General features: G+C 43.1%; 1 protein-coding gene across 1 annotated transcript; it reads right to left on the bottom strand.

Moving 5' to 3' along the window:
- Positions 1-6,447: 6,447 nt before the first annotated feature.
- On the bottom strand, positions 6,448-19,705 carry GMFB (glia maturation factor beta). Its single transcript, XM_072116129.1, has 7 exons — positions 19,547-19,705; positions 17,359-17,455; positions 11,824-11,873; positions 11,062-11,111; positions 10,739-10,821; positions 10,200-10,273; positions 6,448-9,620 (listed from the first exon to the last, which is right to left on the bottom strand). Exons 1-7 carry the CDS (start codon positions 19,547-19,549, stop codon positions 9,549-9,551), a joined length of 429 nt encoding a protein of 142 aa, XP_071972230.1. The 5' UTR covers positions 19,550-19,705; the 3' UTR covers positions 6,448-9,548.
- Positions 19,706-19,730: the final 25 nt, after the last annotated feature.

The raw sequence follows: 19,730 nt of genomic DNA, 5'->3' as shown, positions 1-19,730 counted from the left end.
CCTGCAGTGTCCATGTACAATAATAACACAGCATCTCAACCAACTGAGCTATAATCTCAGTGATTTACAAGGTGGAGAATTTTGGTAACTAAGAACTATGTTCTATTGTTACACTGTGACACAGATTTACTGCCTTGGTATATAGGGAGGGATCTTCTCAGATTATTGTAATTATTGAGACTATTATTATTATTATGGAGATTATTATTATTATGGGGATGATTATTATTATTTTTACCATTATTAATAATCATCTCCATAATAATAAAAATAATATGTATAATAATAATGTATAATAATAATAAGAATAATAGTCTCAATAATTACAATAATAATCTCTGAGAAGATCCCTCTCTATATATCAGTGCATTAGTCTGTGTCACAGTGTAACAGTGGCAGATAACATGTCTTAGTTACCAGAAATCCTCAGCTCTGTATCACTGGGCTTATAGCTCAGTTAGTTAAGCTCCTATCTATGGTGCAGAGGGTTCCAGGTTCGAATCTCAGCCTGGCCAAAACTTTATGTAATTTAAAGGACACCTGTCATCAGGTCTGTGTCACTACTACCTGTTGGAGCAGCTCACAAGGATCCCATCCCAGCCTTTATCTAGTTATTTCATACATTATTCATTGTAAAATCATCTATTCTTTATTATGTAAATGAGGCTGGTCACATGGTCAGAGGCAGTGATGTCACCCCTGTTACCCCTCCCCTCTCCTCCCCCTGCTCATGTCTGTGTGTAATGTATAGTAAAGCATAGCTAGTGTGTGCTGCATCTGCTGACATGCTGCATTCTCCTACACAGACATCAGCTACACATGAATCTGACATGTTCTGCTGTAACATGGCTGCATGGAGCTGTTGTATCTCTCCTATCACATACACATGCACACACAGGCTGCAGGGGGCGTGGCCACCAGCACCAGGAAGCAAATCATTATACAGCCTCACATCATTATACAGGCTGTCAGTCAAGCACTGGGGGTGTGGCTGTGCCTCCCACTCATGAATAGAGTGGACAGCTTGAATATGCTAATGCTTCATTGGACATTTCACAGGTCATTTGCATACAGCTTTAGGACCTCTTTGCTTAGGTTTACAGGCATGTAGAGGGACAATGAAGGGACAGAGGCAATGTTCTCTAATGGCAGTTTATGTAAATATATTTAGTTTAGGGGGGTTATTTTGCATGACGGGTTCTCTTTAATTAAATAAATAGCTTGTGTCTGGGGAAGCCCTGGAGACCAAATATGGACAGATGCTGATCTGACCTGATGACATGGTCCCTGCTCTCTCTGCTAAGCCGACACTTCTCTGAAAAGGATTCCCTCCCGATGTCTGCTCTGGGGAACCAGAGATGCAGTGACCATATATGGACAGATGCTGATCTGAAGCTGATGACGTGGTCCCTGCTCTCTCCGCTAAGCCCGACACTTCTCTGAAAAGGATTCCCTCCCGATGTCTGTAGAAGTCATTCTGTACTGTGAGTTCAGGAGCAGACACTTCTCTGAAAAGGATTCCCTCGTGACGCGGGGCAGAGGTACGAAAAACGGGAAAGTCCCGTCAAAATCGGGACGGTTGGGAGCTATGTTATAACAAATTAACAAAAATAAAAAGAAAGAGGTGTAATGAGTTCTGCATGTTTCCTAGATGGGGAATGAACATATATTACATATATTTAGATGTGTACAGGTTTCTCATCTCCCTGGCCACTCAGATCAACATCCGGTCCTCTGAGCGCTTGGCTCCTCTCTTCCAAAGACCACGTCTGCTGCCTCCGTGTCTGCTGCCTCCGTGTCTGCTGCAGAGGAGCACATGCAGGTGGATAGAGCTCATCCGTCACCTCGAGAACCTTCCAGACGAAGACAAAAGAATCTCTGCTTCTATTGTGCCAGCCCGGAGCACTACCTTACGTCTTGTCCAGTCCATCCTCAGCGTCCGGGAAACGCCCGCACCTAGCGTTCTTGGGAGAAGCGTCCCTAAGTGAGAACAATGCTTCTCCACACCTGAATATCAGGTTCAGGCTTCATCTTTCCTGGATTCGGGCTCTGCAGGGAACTTCGTGGATGCTGCCCTGGTCTCCCAGCATAATTTTCCTGTGGTTCATTTAGAGAAGCCGATGGTCATCTACTCCGTCAGTGGGCAGATCCTCTGCGATTCGGTACTGTACCGCACCGAGCCCATGTTTGGTGGCACCTCATCCCGTATCCACCATGGCTTCTCCGGTGTCCACAAAGCCACTGGTGGATCTCCTGCTTCATAAATGTACTTTGCAGAAGTCTTCTCGGAGAAGCAAGCAGAGACTCTGCCGCCACACTGGCCCTGTGACTACCCTATATACTTGATGTTGGGCACGTCTCCACCACGGGGTTGGGTGTATCCACTGTCTGTACCTGAAACCGCTGCTATGTTGGGCTACATGAAGGAGAATCTAAAAAAAGGCTTATAAGCAAGTCCTCTGCCGTCTTCTCTGTAGGCAAGAAGGATGGCTCTATCCGTCCATGCATTGTATACCGCAGCCTTAATAAAGTTAGAGTGTAGAACTGCTACCCACTACCTCTGATCACTGAACTTTTTGATCATCTATGTGGTGCCAAGGTTTTCACCAAGCTGGATCTGTGGGGGGCATATATCCTCATCCGAATCCATAAAGGCAATGAATGGAAGACCGCCTTCAATACTCAAGATGGGCACTTTGAGTACCTTGTTATACCATTTGGACTGTGTAATGCACCAGCAGTCTTCCAGGAGTTTATCAACAACATTTTCAGAGACTCACTTTATACCTGTGTTGTGGTTATCTAGACGATATCCTGGTGTTCTCCATGGACCTTGAGTCCCATTGGGCCCATGTACAGCAAGTTCTCAGGTGCCTAAGGGCTAATCGCCTATATACGCCAAGCTCGAAAAGTGCTAATTTCACCAAAAGCGTCTTCCTTTTCTCGGATACATCATCCCTAACAAGAGACTAAAGATGGATCCTGTCAAGTTGTCAGCCATACTTCAGTGGCCTCGCCCAGTGGGACTTCGTACCATCCAGATATTCCTGGGCTTCACGAATTACTACCGGCAGTTCATACCGCACTTCTCCTCCCTCATGTCTCCCACTGTGGCTCTGACCCAGAAGAACACCAATCCTGAACATTGGACTTTGACAGCTGAAGAAGCTTTCTCCAATCTGAAGTCAGCGTTTGCCTTTGCTCCCATTCTCACCTGGCCTGATGTTCAGAAAATGTTCCTGTTAGAGGTTGACACCTCCTCCGTTGGTGATGGAGCCATTCTCACACAGAAAAGGCCTCTACGTGCAGCTTTTTCCGCAGAGAGGAACCACTCGATTGGCGATCGGGAGGATTTGGCCACAAAGCTTGCTTTGGAAGAGTGGCATTATCTTCTAGAAGGAGCTCGTCATCCAGTCAGTATCTGTATTGATCACAAAAACCTGTATCTCCAGACTGCTCAGCGTCTCAATCCACGTTGGTTCCTCTTCTTCTCCAGCTTCAATTTCCTGAGATGTAATTGGGGAAGAACCTGCTCCTTGACATATTGTTCCACCTCAATGTCTGGTTCTCGTTGCTGCTGTGGATCTACGGCAGCTTCCTCCTGGCAACACTTATGTCCTACCAGCTCTTTGGAAAAGGATACTAACTTGGGGATATTGCTCTTGTGTGGCTGGGCACCCTGGGGTTCAGAGATCTGTTGCTTTCACATCTCGTTTCTACTGAATCTGCCCGCTCCACTCCATAATTCTTTGCTTATGGACAACATCCACCCCCACCTGGAAGCAAATGCGTCAGTCTCTACTCCGCTTCTGCCGCCACCAAGACCCAGGTTGACAAGAAATGCAGGCCGCCTCCAGTCTTTTCTCTAGCTGATAAAGTGTGGCTGTCCTCCCAGTATGTCCTGCTGAAAATTCCCAGCTACAAACTCGGTCCACATTTGCTGGGTACATTCAGAGTTCTGAAGCACATCAACCCTGTGGCTTATAAGCTTTGCCTTCCTCCCACCATGCGCATCCCGAACTCCTTCCATGTGAAAACCGGGTACCACCTAGACTCCACTCCCAAGTGTTGGCTTACGTCATTGCTCGCAGTGGTACAGTGGGTCCTCTTCCCCTGAATCCTGACAAGATTATGGTGGAATAAACATATATTACACATATTTAGATGTGTACAGGTGTCCCTGAGCATCCTAGATGGGGAATAAACATGTTGTATATGTAGTTTATAGTGGAATGAACATGTATTACACATATTTAGCCGTGCGCAGAATAATAATGTTCATTCCACTATAACCTACACATAAAACATGTTTATTCCCCATCTAGGATGCTCAGGGAATTCTGTACACAGCAAAATATTTGTTAAGTAGGTTTGTTCCACTACAATCTACATATAAATCCTGTTCATTCTCCATCTAGAACGCTCAGGGAATCATGTACACATCTAAATATGTGTAATATACAGGCGGTCCCCTACTTAAGAACACTCGACTTACATACGACCCCTAGTTACAAACGGACCCCTGGATATTGGTCATTTATTGTACTTTAGCCCTAGGCTACAATCAGCTGTAACAGTTATCAGATGCCTCTGTAATGAAGCTTTAGTGTTAATATTGATTCTTATGACAACCCAACATTTTTAAAATGCAATTGTCACAGAGACAAAAAAAAGTTCTGGCTGGGGTTACACTGATATAATATAATATTGATTCTTATGACAACCCAACATTTTTAAAATGCAATTGTCACAGAGACAAAAAAAAGTTCTGGCGGGGGTTACAATGATATAATATATAGTTCCGACTTACATACAAACTCAACTTAAGAACAAACCTACAGACCCTATCTTGTATGTAACCCGGGGACTGCCTGGATGTTCATTCCACTATAATCTACACAACCTGTTCATTCCCCATCTCATTACCTTTCTCTTTGTTTTTATTAATTAGTCTTAATTTTTATTCCTTTTCTTCATTCTGCACAAGCTCTAAATCCTACAGACTGACCGTTCACCTTTCCTAAATAGGCTTCTTGGTCAGTCTTGGGCAGTGGTGGCGAACCTATCGTACGGGTTCAATAGACAGGAATCAAGGCCTCCTCCTGAAGTCCATGGAAACCCAGGATATGCCGTGCTCAGTACTATTTTCAAACACACATCCTGGACTTCCTGAGACTACTGGAGGAGCAAGAAAGTATAGACAGAGCTGGATGGCCCCACCATTTTTCCTTTTCAGAGGAAACTGGAGGGAAGCTACAATGATACACCAAATTTCTTTACTTTCTAATGTATTAGTGTCCTCAGGATGCTGATACGATAGAAAGCTGTGACAGAGCAGTGAGAAATAAGTTACTGCTTAAATTGTGATGTTGGCACTTTTCAATAAGGAAGTGGGTTGTTGTCGTCTTTTTGGTACTAAGTGTCTAAAAGGTTTGCCATCTGTGGTCTAGGGGAAGGGGGGCAGTGTTTTATGTGTAAAGTTTTTATTGCTGAAATAATAACTTAATTTATACACACCCCTGCTACAAGCCACATACTGCTGCCGCCTGGGGAACTCAGAGAGCACACACCCCGGTCCTAACGTCACCGGCCGGAGCGTAATAACCTTTTACAAAGTTATTATTTCTGCAACAAAAACGCCGAATTACATGATCGCTTGCAGCACTTGCTCTTCAGGTGAGCAGTGATTCTTACACATAGAACTATACTTGGAGTTCCTTCACCAAAGCAGAATTCAGTCCATAAAATTCAACCACATACAGTAGTGGATTACAATATAGGCGGTTTGGGCGGTAACCCAAGCCTTCTAGGGGGACCATGGCCACCCAAACCACACACCAAATTTTATACCGAGAAGGACCTTTACCCATTAAAGGGCATCTATCACCAGGATGAAGGACTGTATGCAAATGAGCCTGAGAGACTCCAGGCTCCATAGGTGTTAATCGAGTCTGGAGCCCCTCAGGCTCATTTGCATACAGTCTTTCATCCTGGTGGTAATGTCCTTTAAGTCTTCTGTTCCTGCTCTCCATACACATGTACACAAGAGCCATTTTGATACCTTTGAGGGTCCTCCAAAGTCCCATATTGAAAGCAGGCAGAAAGGATGCCTCCTCTATTCCCAAAGAAGCTTGGTTCTAGTACCATATGTAGGAAGTGAATCCCTCCCACCTGGGAGGGTTAGTAATAAAGTGCCTAGCGGTATCCTAATTAACCAATGAACATTAGATTTCATGGGATATTTCAGGAACGGAGGGGAGCAGAGATCTGAAACTAACAGTTATGTAATGTACTAGGCAATGCCTATTGGAGCCTGTCACCAGTGAAATTGTGCCTTCTGGTGACAGGTTCCATTTAAAGCTCATCTTATTCCTATTATCCCGCTGCTGACTTCTATCTTCCAAGATAAAAGCGTGACTGTATTTTTGCAAAATAAGAAACAAAATGCAAATTTCAAAATGTATTTATTCAACGGAGAAAATGAATGCATCAAACTCTGGCACTAGTGAAACACAGAGGCAAAATAGTCAATAACCGTGAACAGGCAGCGGTGGAGTTCTTAAACAGCAAAGATTCAAAAGGCCAAAACATATTCACAAAATGTATTTACTAAATCAGGGTAAGCATTAAAATGGCGTCTGATGTGCATTATATACAGAATAGACTGGAATGTTCCAGCTGCTAAAGTGCCACACACACACCACAAGTGAGGAAATCCAACGCTCAGTACTGGAAATCTGATCACAAGAGTGACATATCTGCTCCTTATCAATACTGAATTTTCAACCAAGTGATAAAGAGAACTATATTATAGCAACTACCACCTATGTATAGGACCTAAAGAGAACTGTGGACACCCGGGGCGTTATAGAAAAATCCTATTTACTTCATGTTGTTCTGTTTTTGGTGATATGGCCAGACTATCACTGCTGCCTGGATTGGCCAGCTCGAACACTACAAATCGGAACTGAACAGACATCCAAGTTCAGTTCCGGTTTGCAGCATTCAGGCCGGCCGATCCAGGCAGTCGCTGCAAGTGTGATGCGAGTTAAGTGAATCACACTCGCAAGTGAAGAAGGGGCCTTACCCAGCTCATAATTCATTCTGTAGTGTATATGGATCTATAAACCACAGTAGTCCATCTTAGATCTCAGGACTATGCATTGTGGATTATATGTATTTTATATGAAATGCAAGTATATAGTAATTCAGAACGTAACAGGCAAGTGCATCCAAGTACATAAATGTAACCCTATGTAACAAACTTCTGTGTCTCTGAGGAGTTGCAGGTTAGACCGCTGTAAAGAAGTCTTTTAGACTTTGATCCGTAATAGCTCTGAACCAAAACCCTCTCAGTGGTGACACAGCGTTTATAATGGGAAGTTGTGCGCACATTATACCAGTTAGTATCGCAGGATACAGATTCATGCAGATGTGCCTCAAACATTAGCACATGCAAAGCTGCTCAGAAGCAGATCCATCTCAGACGCTTAGCCAGTACAGAACCTACTGCCACTAATTCAGCCCACAGAATGGCTTATTGCAGGAATGTAAACTAATGCAAATATCTAGGGCAAGCTTCAAGTATTTGACCTCCATGATCCAATATACTAGCACGGTTTCATGGGCTAAAATTATGGGCTAAAAATGCCAAATGTGTCCTATGTGGAATTTCCCTTGACTTTCTGAAGCTTTGTAAATCCTGGAATATTAGCAAATGCCCCAGACTTGTCATGAGATATTTGGCAACATACGAGATTGCTGTCAAACGTAAAGGATCTCCCATATGTAAATGCGGGTTTAGCCTCATCATGCGAGTCACTATAAGTTATAACACATAACATAAAAAATAGCTTGAATCAAAGTAGTAATAACGGGTATACAGTTTTGTTACAATGTCCAGCCCTTCCCAGGCCCAAGTTCTGTCAACAGCAATGAAAGGCTGACGGCATATACAATATTCTCAGGAGACCCTGACAGTATTGCTTCAATCTGCCAAAAACTATATATGTGTAGGTTGTATTTCGGACATGAATATTAGTGGTCCCAACCACTTGCCCTCATTTGTCAGAACCGTTCTGGGTCTTGTGCACAACAAATTTCCTTTAGGGCCATTGCACGTGGTTGTACTGGGTTTGGCACAATAAACTTGGCCATATCAAACAACCCGGCCGGGAACCCTTGCTCACAGCATCACATATTCATGGAAGAGAAATGTAAGATACCATTGTCCACTACCAACAAATTGTACATTAGTTGACGATGTTAAAGACTTAACATTATGAGCAGTAAAAGGATTGGTCCCATCTGTCAAAAGAGAAAATAATTTCCTTCTTTTCCAGCTTTACTAGAGTCCTGTACAGCTAAACTATAGTGATACATGCGTATCCATCCCATGGTCATAACCGATACAGCAGCCTCTTAAGCTCAGAACCTATTACCCAGAGTCCTGAATGAATAGCTCAGGAGATGTATTACTGGAACATTAAAAACTTAGATTATTAGAAATACTGGATATATATCTCTACCTAAATATATATATGTGTATGTATGTATGTATACTGTGATGGTGACAGAAGAAGACACCAGGAGAAGAGGGCAGTGCACTTTTAGGGTATCATGGCATATTTTTGGGGTTTATCAGGTTAAAAATAAAGCCTATAAAAGGTTGCCAATATTAAAATGAAAACCGGAAGCAGACAGCACCATTTTCTGTCCGATTCCTTTTCTATTCCCTGTGTATCAGCTGATGAAGGGTGCAGATATCGGCGACCTATCCTTATCTAGCTTTAAGCTTAAAGGAGCATTATAGTTTCAAGTAAACAAGGCGATTCTTGGCTACAAGCATTTACAATGCGAGTACAGTTTTGAATTTCACTTAGTTTTCAATATTTGTTTGCGGTCATCCAATATGAGCCATACCCATGTCTTTTCAGCGTATAAACATGTTTCCTGGTCATGTGATGGCCACACGGCTTGTACAGTTTTTAGAGTGCGTTTTGTACCCAGCCTGGCATCTGTGTGCCCATCACATGATTTTTATTCCCTGGATGTAACCGATGAACACAGCAAGCAGAGATACTGAAAGGTATGGGAGGTATAATTGCAAAATGGTAAAACATGTATTGGCTGAAATGCTAACACCCCTTAAATGCAGCTACAGCTTGTCAGGTGTAAGGTGAAGTACATGTCATTACCATTGTGCAAAGTTATTACACGAGCCACGGAGGGTGCAAATTGTGATAATAAATTCTAATAACAGGTAGATCTGGTTAGTATATGCTTGTCATCCAGTGTGGTCAGGATAAGATATTCCAGTACTTCAATCTCCCACTGCACACAGCAATGAAGGGCCCCCTGGCAGTGAAAGAGTTAAGCAGTTTCGCATTGCATGACATAAATTGCTACTTAATTTATATTTAGAAAAAAAAAAACTGCACATCTTTGCAGCACAGACACTTGGAAAGTGGGCGGACGTCTTGTCTAAATGAGAATTAAGAAGTATAAAGGGAATATACTTCAGGAATCTTTACATAGAAAAATACAGGTTAGTTGAAAAAACCCAGCTTCTCGGTCAGCCATTCTTCAGTGAGGTCCTCAGTGTTTCTGATCTCAAACACCTTGGGAAAAATATGAAGAGTATTATTAGAAGGTTCCATGTAAATCTGTATAAACATTTCATTGCTCAGTAAGGCATACAAAGCGCATAGCAGATTGTAGATCATAAATATATTTTATTTCTCTAGGTCATGATAACCCGTGTATACAGCAACTATGCTAAACTATGGGGCACATGTATCAGTTTTTAAGCTGCCACTTAATCATTGCAATGTATCTTAAGTTTTTTCGCTTTGTGATACATGTGATGAGTTGCCTGTTCAGTCTCACTTTTCCAACTTTTTAGTCCCAAATAGTAGTTTACCAAAAGTCTGGGTCTAGCATGCTCTGCGACTTTTAGGAGCAAGAATGGGACAATTCCAAGTCCAAAAGTTGCATAAACATCTGATAGACAAAGATAAATCTGGCACACTGCATTACATCCTTGAGGCAGCTAACTGGTACGTTGCTTGTTTCAGCGCCTAAAAAGTTGTACAAAAAAAGAAAAGAAAAAGGAAGCAATAGGAGGGATACATGCCCCCTATGTGTCTCTACTTCCCAAGCTGAACTAGACGTGACACACTACATACATAATAGCGCACCTTTGTGAGTTCAGCTTTCTGGACAAGTTTATTTTTGCTCCCAGCATACATCATCTGCTGCTCTGGTTTACAACCTAAAAGTAAAAGAAGTTATGATTTAATAACAATCAGAACAACAAAAAGTAGAAATATGCTGTTGATCATGACCTAAAATTAAGTGACCACAATAAAACGGAGATTTCATAGGATGTCCTAATGGTATCAGAAATGGACAAGGATGTTAAAGGACATCTACCACCAGGAAGAAGGATTGTAAACCAAACACACCGACATACTGGTGTGTGCACCCTCTGGCAGGATCTGCTCTTCTTTTAGCTTCTTATGCACTGATTTTTACAAAAAGGCATTTAAAATTATGAAAACAACCCTCCATAGGGGCTCCATAGGCGTTACTGAAGCTGTGAGCTCCTCAGGCTCATTTGCATTATTTTAAAAGCCTTTTTTTCTTAAAAACCAGGGCATGAGAAGAACTTTGACAACATTAGAAAAGGCAATAGCATATATGCTATATGCATATGATATCACACTAGCAGACTTACCTACAGGGCTGGAGAAAATAAAACACAATGGATAAGACACTCTCCCATCCTCATGCTGGTACTTGTAACTGTACACTATGAATGTTAGACAGAGTTAAAGAAATGTGGAACACATACAAGTCTACATAATATATGTCAATGGCTGAGAATATACCCCAGCCCCCCCCCCCCCCCCCCGGTCTTGTGATCAGCGAGGGTCCCTGCCATCGGACTCCCTTGTTTCAGATTGTTTGATATTATATGGAACAATATAACCTGTACAACTCTATTCAGGCACAAAACTTTCCAACATGGAGCATACAGCCATATGAAACAAAGGATATCTGGGCTGCCTCTCTGGAAGTTCATCCTTGAGTTCATCTGGTGAAATACCCTGGTTAGAGAGAAAAAGAAGCAGCAATTATCAGGGCAGGGCCTCTGGGAGGTGTAATTGCAGAGCTGGATGTGCCCATGGGCTCTGCTGGCAGCTTACTATAATTTAATCTCAGTTGTATTCTACCAGCTGCGGAGAGTGGCTCTGCCCATGCATGTAATCTATTAGGGCAGTGCTGGAATATCTATTCTCCCCGCTGCCGCTACTGTACTAATTAGGTCAGTGGTTCCCATCGTGGCTCCACAACTCCCAGCGTGTCCTGACAGCCGCAGATCATGCTGGGAGCTGTAGTTTTGAAAATTTCAGGGCTACCTTCTCCAGGTAGTCTCAGCACGCAGCCCCTGTTATTCAGAGTTAGGCCTCATACTTACAACCATAGTTTGGGGATGAATGCTAGCGTCCCCTTGTATTTCTATGGGCTCATACACACTGCTGTGGTTTCCATGGCCCCACAAAACTCAGAGCAGGCCCCATTCCTGTCCGTCATGGGCATGTGAGCGGACTGATGCTGCCCTTCTTCCAACACAGCCTGGCCGATCACTGTTACACTTCATCTCCCCGGTGGCTGCATGGTATTAAACCCAGGGTGGAAGTGAGCCACAGGTTAGTGTTCCCTTAGTTAGGCTATCATAATAATGTGCATATTATAGGTTCCCCGTTGGTTCTAGAACTAATACATTCCTATAACAAGCATAACCCTTATCTTACTAACCTCATGTTCTTCATCTAAAACAACCAGGCGCCTGTCTTTGTCTATTTTCACTAGAAGAGAAACAAAATATATATTATCAGCAAATCAAAATGAAAACGCTCATCCTATCACAAGCACACACAAAAGCAAAATTCCATGGATTGGATGGAGTCTTCTTATTATATACGTATAACTAGAATATGTCACTTCATTATGTTCAGTCAACATCTGCGACCCCAAACTAATGACCCTTCACATTTCTCATGTATCAGGAACGGCAACTAGTGAATGGAGCTGCATTATAATTCTCTGGACATCAAAAAACTTAGGAGTTGAAGTTTTGTGTTAAACCTACCTACTTGGGTAAAGGGGTTGTATGAAGTATTTTTTGTTATTGTTTCGTTTTTGTTATCTTGGTTGTGATTGTCACTCTCTTTACCAGACCCCTTTTCATTTCTGAAGATCTGTTACAAAGTGCCAGTGGCACACTGTACCAGATCATGTGCAAATTCCCCATATACGGTAGGAACAATTAGACAACCTAGGGTTACAGTACCCTAGGCCCCTAGGGTGTCTAAAAAGTAGTTAAAAAAAAAAAAGAAAAAAAAAATCCCCTAAAAGTTCAAATCCCTAGAACCGATATAAAAACAAACAAAAATCAAACATGTTAGGTATCATCGCATCCCAAAAGTCTATCAATATTTTAAAACAGTTATTCCGCAGGAGAACTCTGTAATAGAAAAAAACGGGCAAATATCCAAAAGGTTACTTTTTAGCAATTTTGTGACATATTAGAATTTTAATAAAGTGATTATAAAGGTCGTATAATGTCCATACAACGGTAGCAATGAAAACCTCATCTGAACCTGTAAAAAACTACTGCATAAAATATAAGTGTAGGTGGGCACTAATAAGGAAGGTTCCGGATTTCTTAGATAAATTAATATTTATTTGTACATCCAAAAACATACAGATATAAAAATCAGACCTACAGACGTCTGTGTTAAAAATTGGTCTTTGTAACAAAAAGACAACTAGCTTGAAAAAATAAAAAATATAGCGCTTTAGAGAGATATTAAAAATTTATTTTAAGTTAAAAAATGGAGAGGAAAAGGTGATATCTTTTTGAAGGGTTCAGAGTTCGGATGCCGTATGAGAGATAGGTATCCGGGAGGTATTTTAAGTGGCTGGCAAGATATAGGGCCCTATATCTGCATTGTAAGGCTAAAAATCGGATCGGACCAGTATAAATGACAGGTAATTTTACATGACTGTAGTCATACACTCACGGTTAGACGGTTCTAGCTTGTTTTCATATTAGACAAAGTTTCTTCGCAATGGAGAATAATGAAAGGCAGTGTGGGCTGAGTACACTTTGGCGTCTCCACCGCCGCGTGTGTTGCGCAATGGCGCTCCAAGGTAGGTATTCTGGCGCGAGTCCTGCGTCAAGCAGCAAAGCTTTTGCTCCGTCTTCAAAGTGTACTCAGCCCACACTACCTTTCATTATTCTCCATTGCGAAGAAACTTTGTCTAATATGAAAACAAGCCAGAACCGTCTAACCGTGAGTGTATGACTGCAGTCATGTAAAATTACCTGTCATTTTTTTTATGCAATAGCTTTGACTTTTTCCCATTGGGTGTTTTAGGGATAAGGTGGTAGCACATAAGGACGGCTAGATAAATTTGATAAGTGCCACTAAATTTCTCATTCTGTAAAAAACTACGCCTTACCTAGCTCCATACACCGAAGTATGAAAAAAAGTTATTGGGCTCAGTTCAGTATATGGCAAAATGAAGAATTTGTATTTTTGTACAAAAGATTTACATTTTTAAATCTGCGAAGACATAATAAAAACTTCTATAAACTTGGTCCTCAACCAAAGAATAAAGCAGAGGTGTCATTTGGAGCGCAGAGTGAAAGTCGTTTTTTCTTTTTTGGTCAATCTTAGGCTGCATTCACACACACGTATGGGGGGGCGTATATACGGCCGATGTACGTCCCCCATACACTTCTAAGGGCTCACGTGTGGCACCATACCACTCTGTAGCAAAATAGGACATGTCCTATCTTTCTAAGTGATACGGGCCCGTGCACTTTATACGCCTATGGAGAGGGGGCGGAGGTGAGCTGCGCTCATCCCCTGCTCCTCTCCGCAGCGCCGATGTATGCCCGCTGTACTGTAGTACATCGCCTGAATGTAGCCTTACTGAAATTGATAAATGGGGGAGTGATAAATGGAAACGCAAAAACAAAAAAGGGCTGTGTCCTTTTAAAAACCATTGCCCTCATCCCTTCCCTGGCTGCAATGTTAAAAGAAAAAAATCAGTTTGTAAACTTAGATGCAAGTCCCCTGATGTAAGCCCAATCACACTAAGCGAGTCCTGAATAGTAAATTTTACTTGCATTGCCTTGCCTCCTTGTTTCTGAATGACAGGTCTCACAGCTACGACATGCTGCTGTATGGAACATTGAGAGAGAGGTCTGTTACATTATTGGGCATATGTGACCAAAGTGATGTCATCTAAGGTCCTGTTTTCCCCATGCATGTATCTGATCGCATAAAATCACAGCATTCCTCCATGGAGGATGGAGAGGAGAAGTCCATGGAGGCTGCTGTGACTTCATCTGCTCACTTACATACATGGAATAGATGTTGCAAATGTAACTGGCTAAAGGACCTTAGATGACATTACCCTGGTCACTTGACATGCTAAGAAGAGGCATGGGGAGTAGGGGATGGGAAGGGCCGGCCAAGCAGGACACTCCCACTTTGATGCCAGGAATTATAACAAAGATGATTCATGGGTATGTAAGGGAAACAATTTTTATCTTAAAGAAGGGCGTCAGTTAGTTAACAGGGCTCTATGGGAACTTGTCACTAGCTGCATTGTGGCGACAGGTTCCCTTTAAAGATAATAATTTCATCTTTCAGATCACATCAGACTAGTGTCCTGTATAAGCAGTAAAAATAAAGGCCGGAATTAGGTTTTCATCTGCAACTCACATTTCCAACTAAGCATGTTTCTAGGTACTAAAGAACTGAAGATGGGGACGTCTGGAGTGGCATTACCTTGCAGCCCCTAAGGATGCGGTCACACAGTGCGTGCTTACACAGTTCTTGGACCGCTTCTAAACACACGCATTTTTAATGTTTACCATGCGTTTGGCTGGTTTGAATCGGTTTTGCTTTATTTCTGGAAGTGTAAGCAGCTGTGAAACGGACTTACGGCTTCATTAACACTGCAGTATAGGCGACGTATATACGTCCTGTATACTTCCCCCATAGATGGCAATGGGCGTATGGCGCCCTACGGGAGCGGTACGGTGCAGGACACGTGCGGGACCGTACCGCTCTGTACCCCGTGAAAAGATAGGATATGTCCTATCTTTTCCAGGCATACGGCGCCGTGCGCCATATTCCTCTATGGAGAGATGGGGGGAGCAGCGCTCAACCCCTCCTCCTCTCCCTGGTGCCACCCCGGCAGGCAACGGCAGTGTGAATGTAGCCTTAAATCAAATGCATGGTAAACATACAAAAATGCATGCGGTTTCAGTGCGTTAATAAACGGTCCAAGAACGCACCATGTGACAGGACCGTATATTTAACATCTCAGGTAAATATTACTTTTCTCTGATCATTTTCACATGACTTGAGGAGATGTTTTTATAGGTAAATGGGTGAGAATTCCCATAAGGCAACATTCACATGTTCAGTTTTTCAGATGCAGTTTTTGAAACCAAAAGCAGGTGCTGATGATAAGGAGTTGCAGACCAATAATTGAAAGGTGCTGCTCCTCACCCAGCTATTACTCCATTCCTGGTTTGGGTATCAAAAACTTCATGTGAAATATTGAACGTGTGGTCGCACCCTAAAAGAGCAAATTCCAAAATGGACATTTCACACCCTACCTGAGGGGGGCTGATAAGAAGGTAAAATCTGGTGATCGTGTCCCTTTAAAGGGGTTAGTAAGGAATCATCACTATGCAATACTGTATCTGTGGCCGCCAACTACAGAACCTCCTGGAATAGCCCTTTAAATGAGATAATTTTGCCCCCATTGGACATTGACATTTATCAAAGGTCAATGTCCAAATGATGCTGCTGCCTATAGTCACTATGATAACAGAGTCACTTACCTTTCCTGGCAACATCTTTAACAGTAGAAGAAATGTTACAATCTCATTTACATATCACTAAAATATAATAAGCCAAGCAGAGCGAACCAGTTAATTATCTATTCTGCTGGTACATACGGAGCAGCCCCCTGTAACATCACCATGGCAGCCGCACACTACTCAAAAGTGTGGATCCAGGGGCTGCAGGAACTGTACAGGTTTATACACATTCCTGGATTACATACAGAACACTGATTCTCTTATAAACTTTCTATCTTATATTAAAAAAATGAAAAACACACATTTATTTAGGTCAGAAATCAGGGCATGCATTTGGGGGTCCTCATCTCTTGGTCAGTGTGGACGGTGGCTGCAAAGAGCATCTCCCGTTCTGGAGGACTTGTCCTGCACAGCCGGTTGGAATGGGCTCTGTGTAATGCCTTATTTCATCAGGGGTGGCGCTATCTTTCTCTACAGATCAGAGTCCCAGAAAACTTTTGAAAAGAGAAATTTACATCAACAAGGTATGAGAACATTTCCATACTCATCCTTGGGACCATTGAGCCGTTACTTGTCACAATCACAGCAAATTGTAGGGAATCTGGCAGCTGCAAATGACCTTATAATTGACAAGTTTGTTGTAATGCGTGGTGATCTTCTTTGTAGTAAAGATGTAAATTGGTAGTAAAAAGTCAAGGAGGTGGAGAATTTAGAACTAAAGTCAAGCTCTCCCGTTTCAGAGTGTCCCCTATGCTGAAATTGATGACCCTGCATTCATGAACAGCAACAAGAGTCCCTGCGGGAGTGTTAGAGGGTGTTCTGAAACATGGACCCCTTTACTTCTGTGCTAATCCCCCCCCCCCCCATGACTTTATATAACCAATTTACATCTCACTTCAAAGTTGATTTTCTGCATGCTGCCACCACACTTGAAACATGATCTGGAAGCAGTTACCACTGGTATAGCTTAATAGGCCAATGACTTCTAACAGATTCCCTTTAATGGTTGTCTAAAGGAATTGTATGTATATTGCCCAATAAGATCACATTACTCATCACCACTAGGAGGCGCACATTATCCAGACATAGAGTCAATACAAAGAATACAGTCTCATCCACCCAACTAAAGAAGGACCGCTGCTGGTCTAACATAACCCTATAGATAATCCATAGAACTCTGATGGGAAAACACCTGTAAGCCTGAGCTGCATTACTGCAATCAGCCTCTGCACAAGTGTGGCACTGTTTCAGAAGAGAGCAGCCAGCTCTTCCTAATCCTATCTTAACCTATTTTATAAGCTTAGACATTTAAGACATATCTGTAAATGAAAAACGAGGGTGCAGACACCAAGGTCCCACCTCCCTACAAGGAATCCCAACCGGACAGATATTTATGGGATATCATTTGTAAATCCCAGAATTAGGCTACATATACTCACTGATAATAGCAGCATTGCTGGTCTCTTTGCGGAAACGAAATTTCTTCAGCTTCTCCACGAGTTGCTCATCCACTTCACACACAACCAGGGACTCACTCTGATAAAAGAGGAAACAAGACCCTCTAAATGATCTGTGCCGAAACGTATTAGAGGAACACTGAATAGTGGGCAGGTACGGACCGTACAGGATACGTTCATGGGTTTATTTTTTTGCTGATCCAGAACAGCAGCTTCAATTGAGAGGTGGTCATGTGCTCTCTACAAAATCCACAGCAGTAAATGGATACAACTTACAAACAAGCTCAATGACACATTGTATTGTAGTTATCCTGGATTACATCATGTCACTGTGTACATACATTACTTATCCTGTACTGATCCTGAGTTACATCCTGTATTATACTCCACAGCTGCACTCACTATTCTGCTGGTGGAGTCACTGTGTACATACATTACTTATCCTGTACTGATCCTTAGTTACATCCTGTATTATACTCCACAGCTGCACTCACTATTCTGCTGGTGGAATCACCAGTTTCCAAAATGAGAACATTGTCCATGAAACAAATCCCACCATCACACCCCAAACCTCCAAAACCACACTGCATAAAGCATAAACATAAGGAAATGATAAAACAAAGCATAAACTGAACATCAATCAACACAAATCACAGGTTTGGTGCCTGCAAGCCCTACATCACTATATACTCACTGTACAAAACAAAAATATATAGACATCAGCAGCAGCCCACCACTAGGAGGGGAGAAGACAGACTAACGGTGCGCTCACACATCACATAGGGTTGCATAACGCTAGCGCCTGGGGCGGACCTCGGCTTGATCAAGTATGTGCTTCCAGTGAAATGCATGCGATCGGTAACCAGCACCGGTGTCTTGTATTGCAAAATGCCAGGGCCTGGTTACCGATCACATGCGTATCATTGGAAGGCACACTACAGGAAAACCCCTACACGTGCCAAGCCTCCAAAGAGGCGCACCTTCACCAGGTCACTGAGAATATTCCTAACCACCTCATCCACCGGGAGGACTTTCCACTGCAACAGTACTAAGCACCGTGTTTTCCACATGTGGTACATGCTACTAGGAGGAATATGCAGCAGCCCCTGCCACCCAGGCCTCCATAGGCCCACTCCACATAGGAGAGACCGACCAACCAGGGCTAAATGATGGAAGTGCGCTGTCCAGCAGGCCACCACACTCCTTCAGGGGACAACCCCTTTCCTCAGAGCTCCCACACTTCAGATTGTCCCTCACACACAGCTTTTCATGGAAGCAGCACCAAGCCAAGTCCTAAGACTTCAAGGGCAGTTACATGCTGTATTATACTCCAGAGTTGTAGTCACTATTCTGCTGGGGGAGTCACTGTGTACATACATTGGATTATGTATCCTGAGTTACATCCGGTATAACTCCAGAGCTGCACTCACTCTTCTGCTGGCGGAGTCACTGATTTGAGCTACATACTGTACCACGCTCCAGAACTTTTCTGTTGTTGGAAACAGGCAGCGAGTTTGTTTCTAGATGTTCACATGATGCATTTTGGATGTGTTTACATTGGGTTTCATTTTAAAACACATTGCTAACCCATGCATTTTGTAAGATCCATTTGCAATGTGTTCAAAATGCATTATGTGAACAAGGCCTAACAGTTTTCAGCTAAAGTATCCGGTCCTTTCACCGTATCATGGACGGCACCTTGTCCATACATCATTCTCCTACACAATCTGACAACATAAGCAATAACTGGCCAGTGCCAAGGGACCGGGTATCATGCAGCAGCCCAGTCATACAGAAGTAGGGGATACGAATTAGCTGATGATTATTGGTGACAATTGCTAAAAAACTTTCTCACAACAATCGGCCATGTGACTTGTAAACTGAATATCTCTGGGAAATTTCTATAAAATGACATGAACTCCATGAAGGGCAATTACAATAGCGCCGCCTACAGTCTGGGTGCCGGCACTACCCCGCACTTTCCCTCTGGTTGCTGTGCCCGGAACCTCCCTTCCTCCAGGACAAGTTTCCAGCCCTCGGGCTGCGCTTCCTGTGCTGGGAGTCTCCCAGGAATGAGAGGGAGGAGGAGGGGAGGCTGCAGCGGCCGCATCTCCAGTCACTCGCAGCGGCTTACCCTGCACCCCCCGTGCTGCCGTGTCCCCGCACTCACCATGTCCGCGCCCCGGTTGCTATCACTGGCCGCTGCTAAAACCTCTGCCTTGACTCTTCAACCACCACCCGGTAAAGCGGACAGAAAGCCAAACGTCACGTGACTCTGGAGAGCGGCCCAATCAGGGAGCAGAAATTGTGGCAAAGGGCGTGGTCAAATACAACTCTGACAGAACGAAAGCCAG

Source organism: Engystomops pustulosus, chromosome 7 (assembly GCF_040894005.1).
Source record: "Engystomops pustulosus chromosome 7, aEngPut4.maternal, whole genome shotgun sequence".
Classification (NCBI taxonomy): Eukaryota; Metazoa; Chordata; class Amphibia; order Anura; family Leptodactylidae; genus Engystomops; species Engystomops pustulosus.
This window is presented reverse-complemented; position numbering and strand designations above follow the sequence as displayed.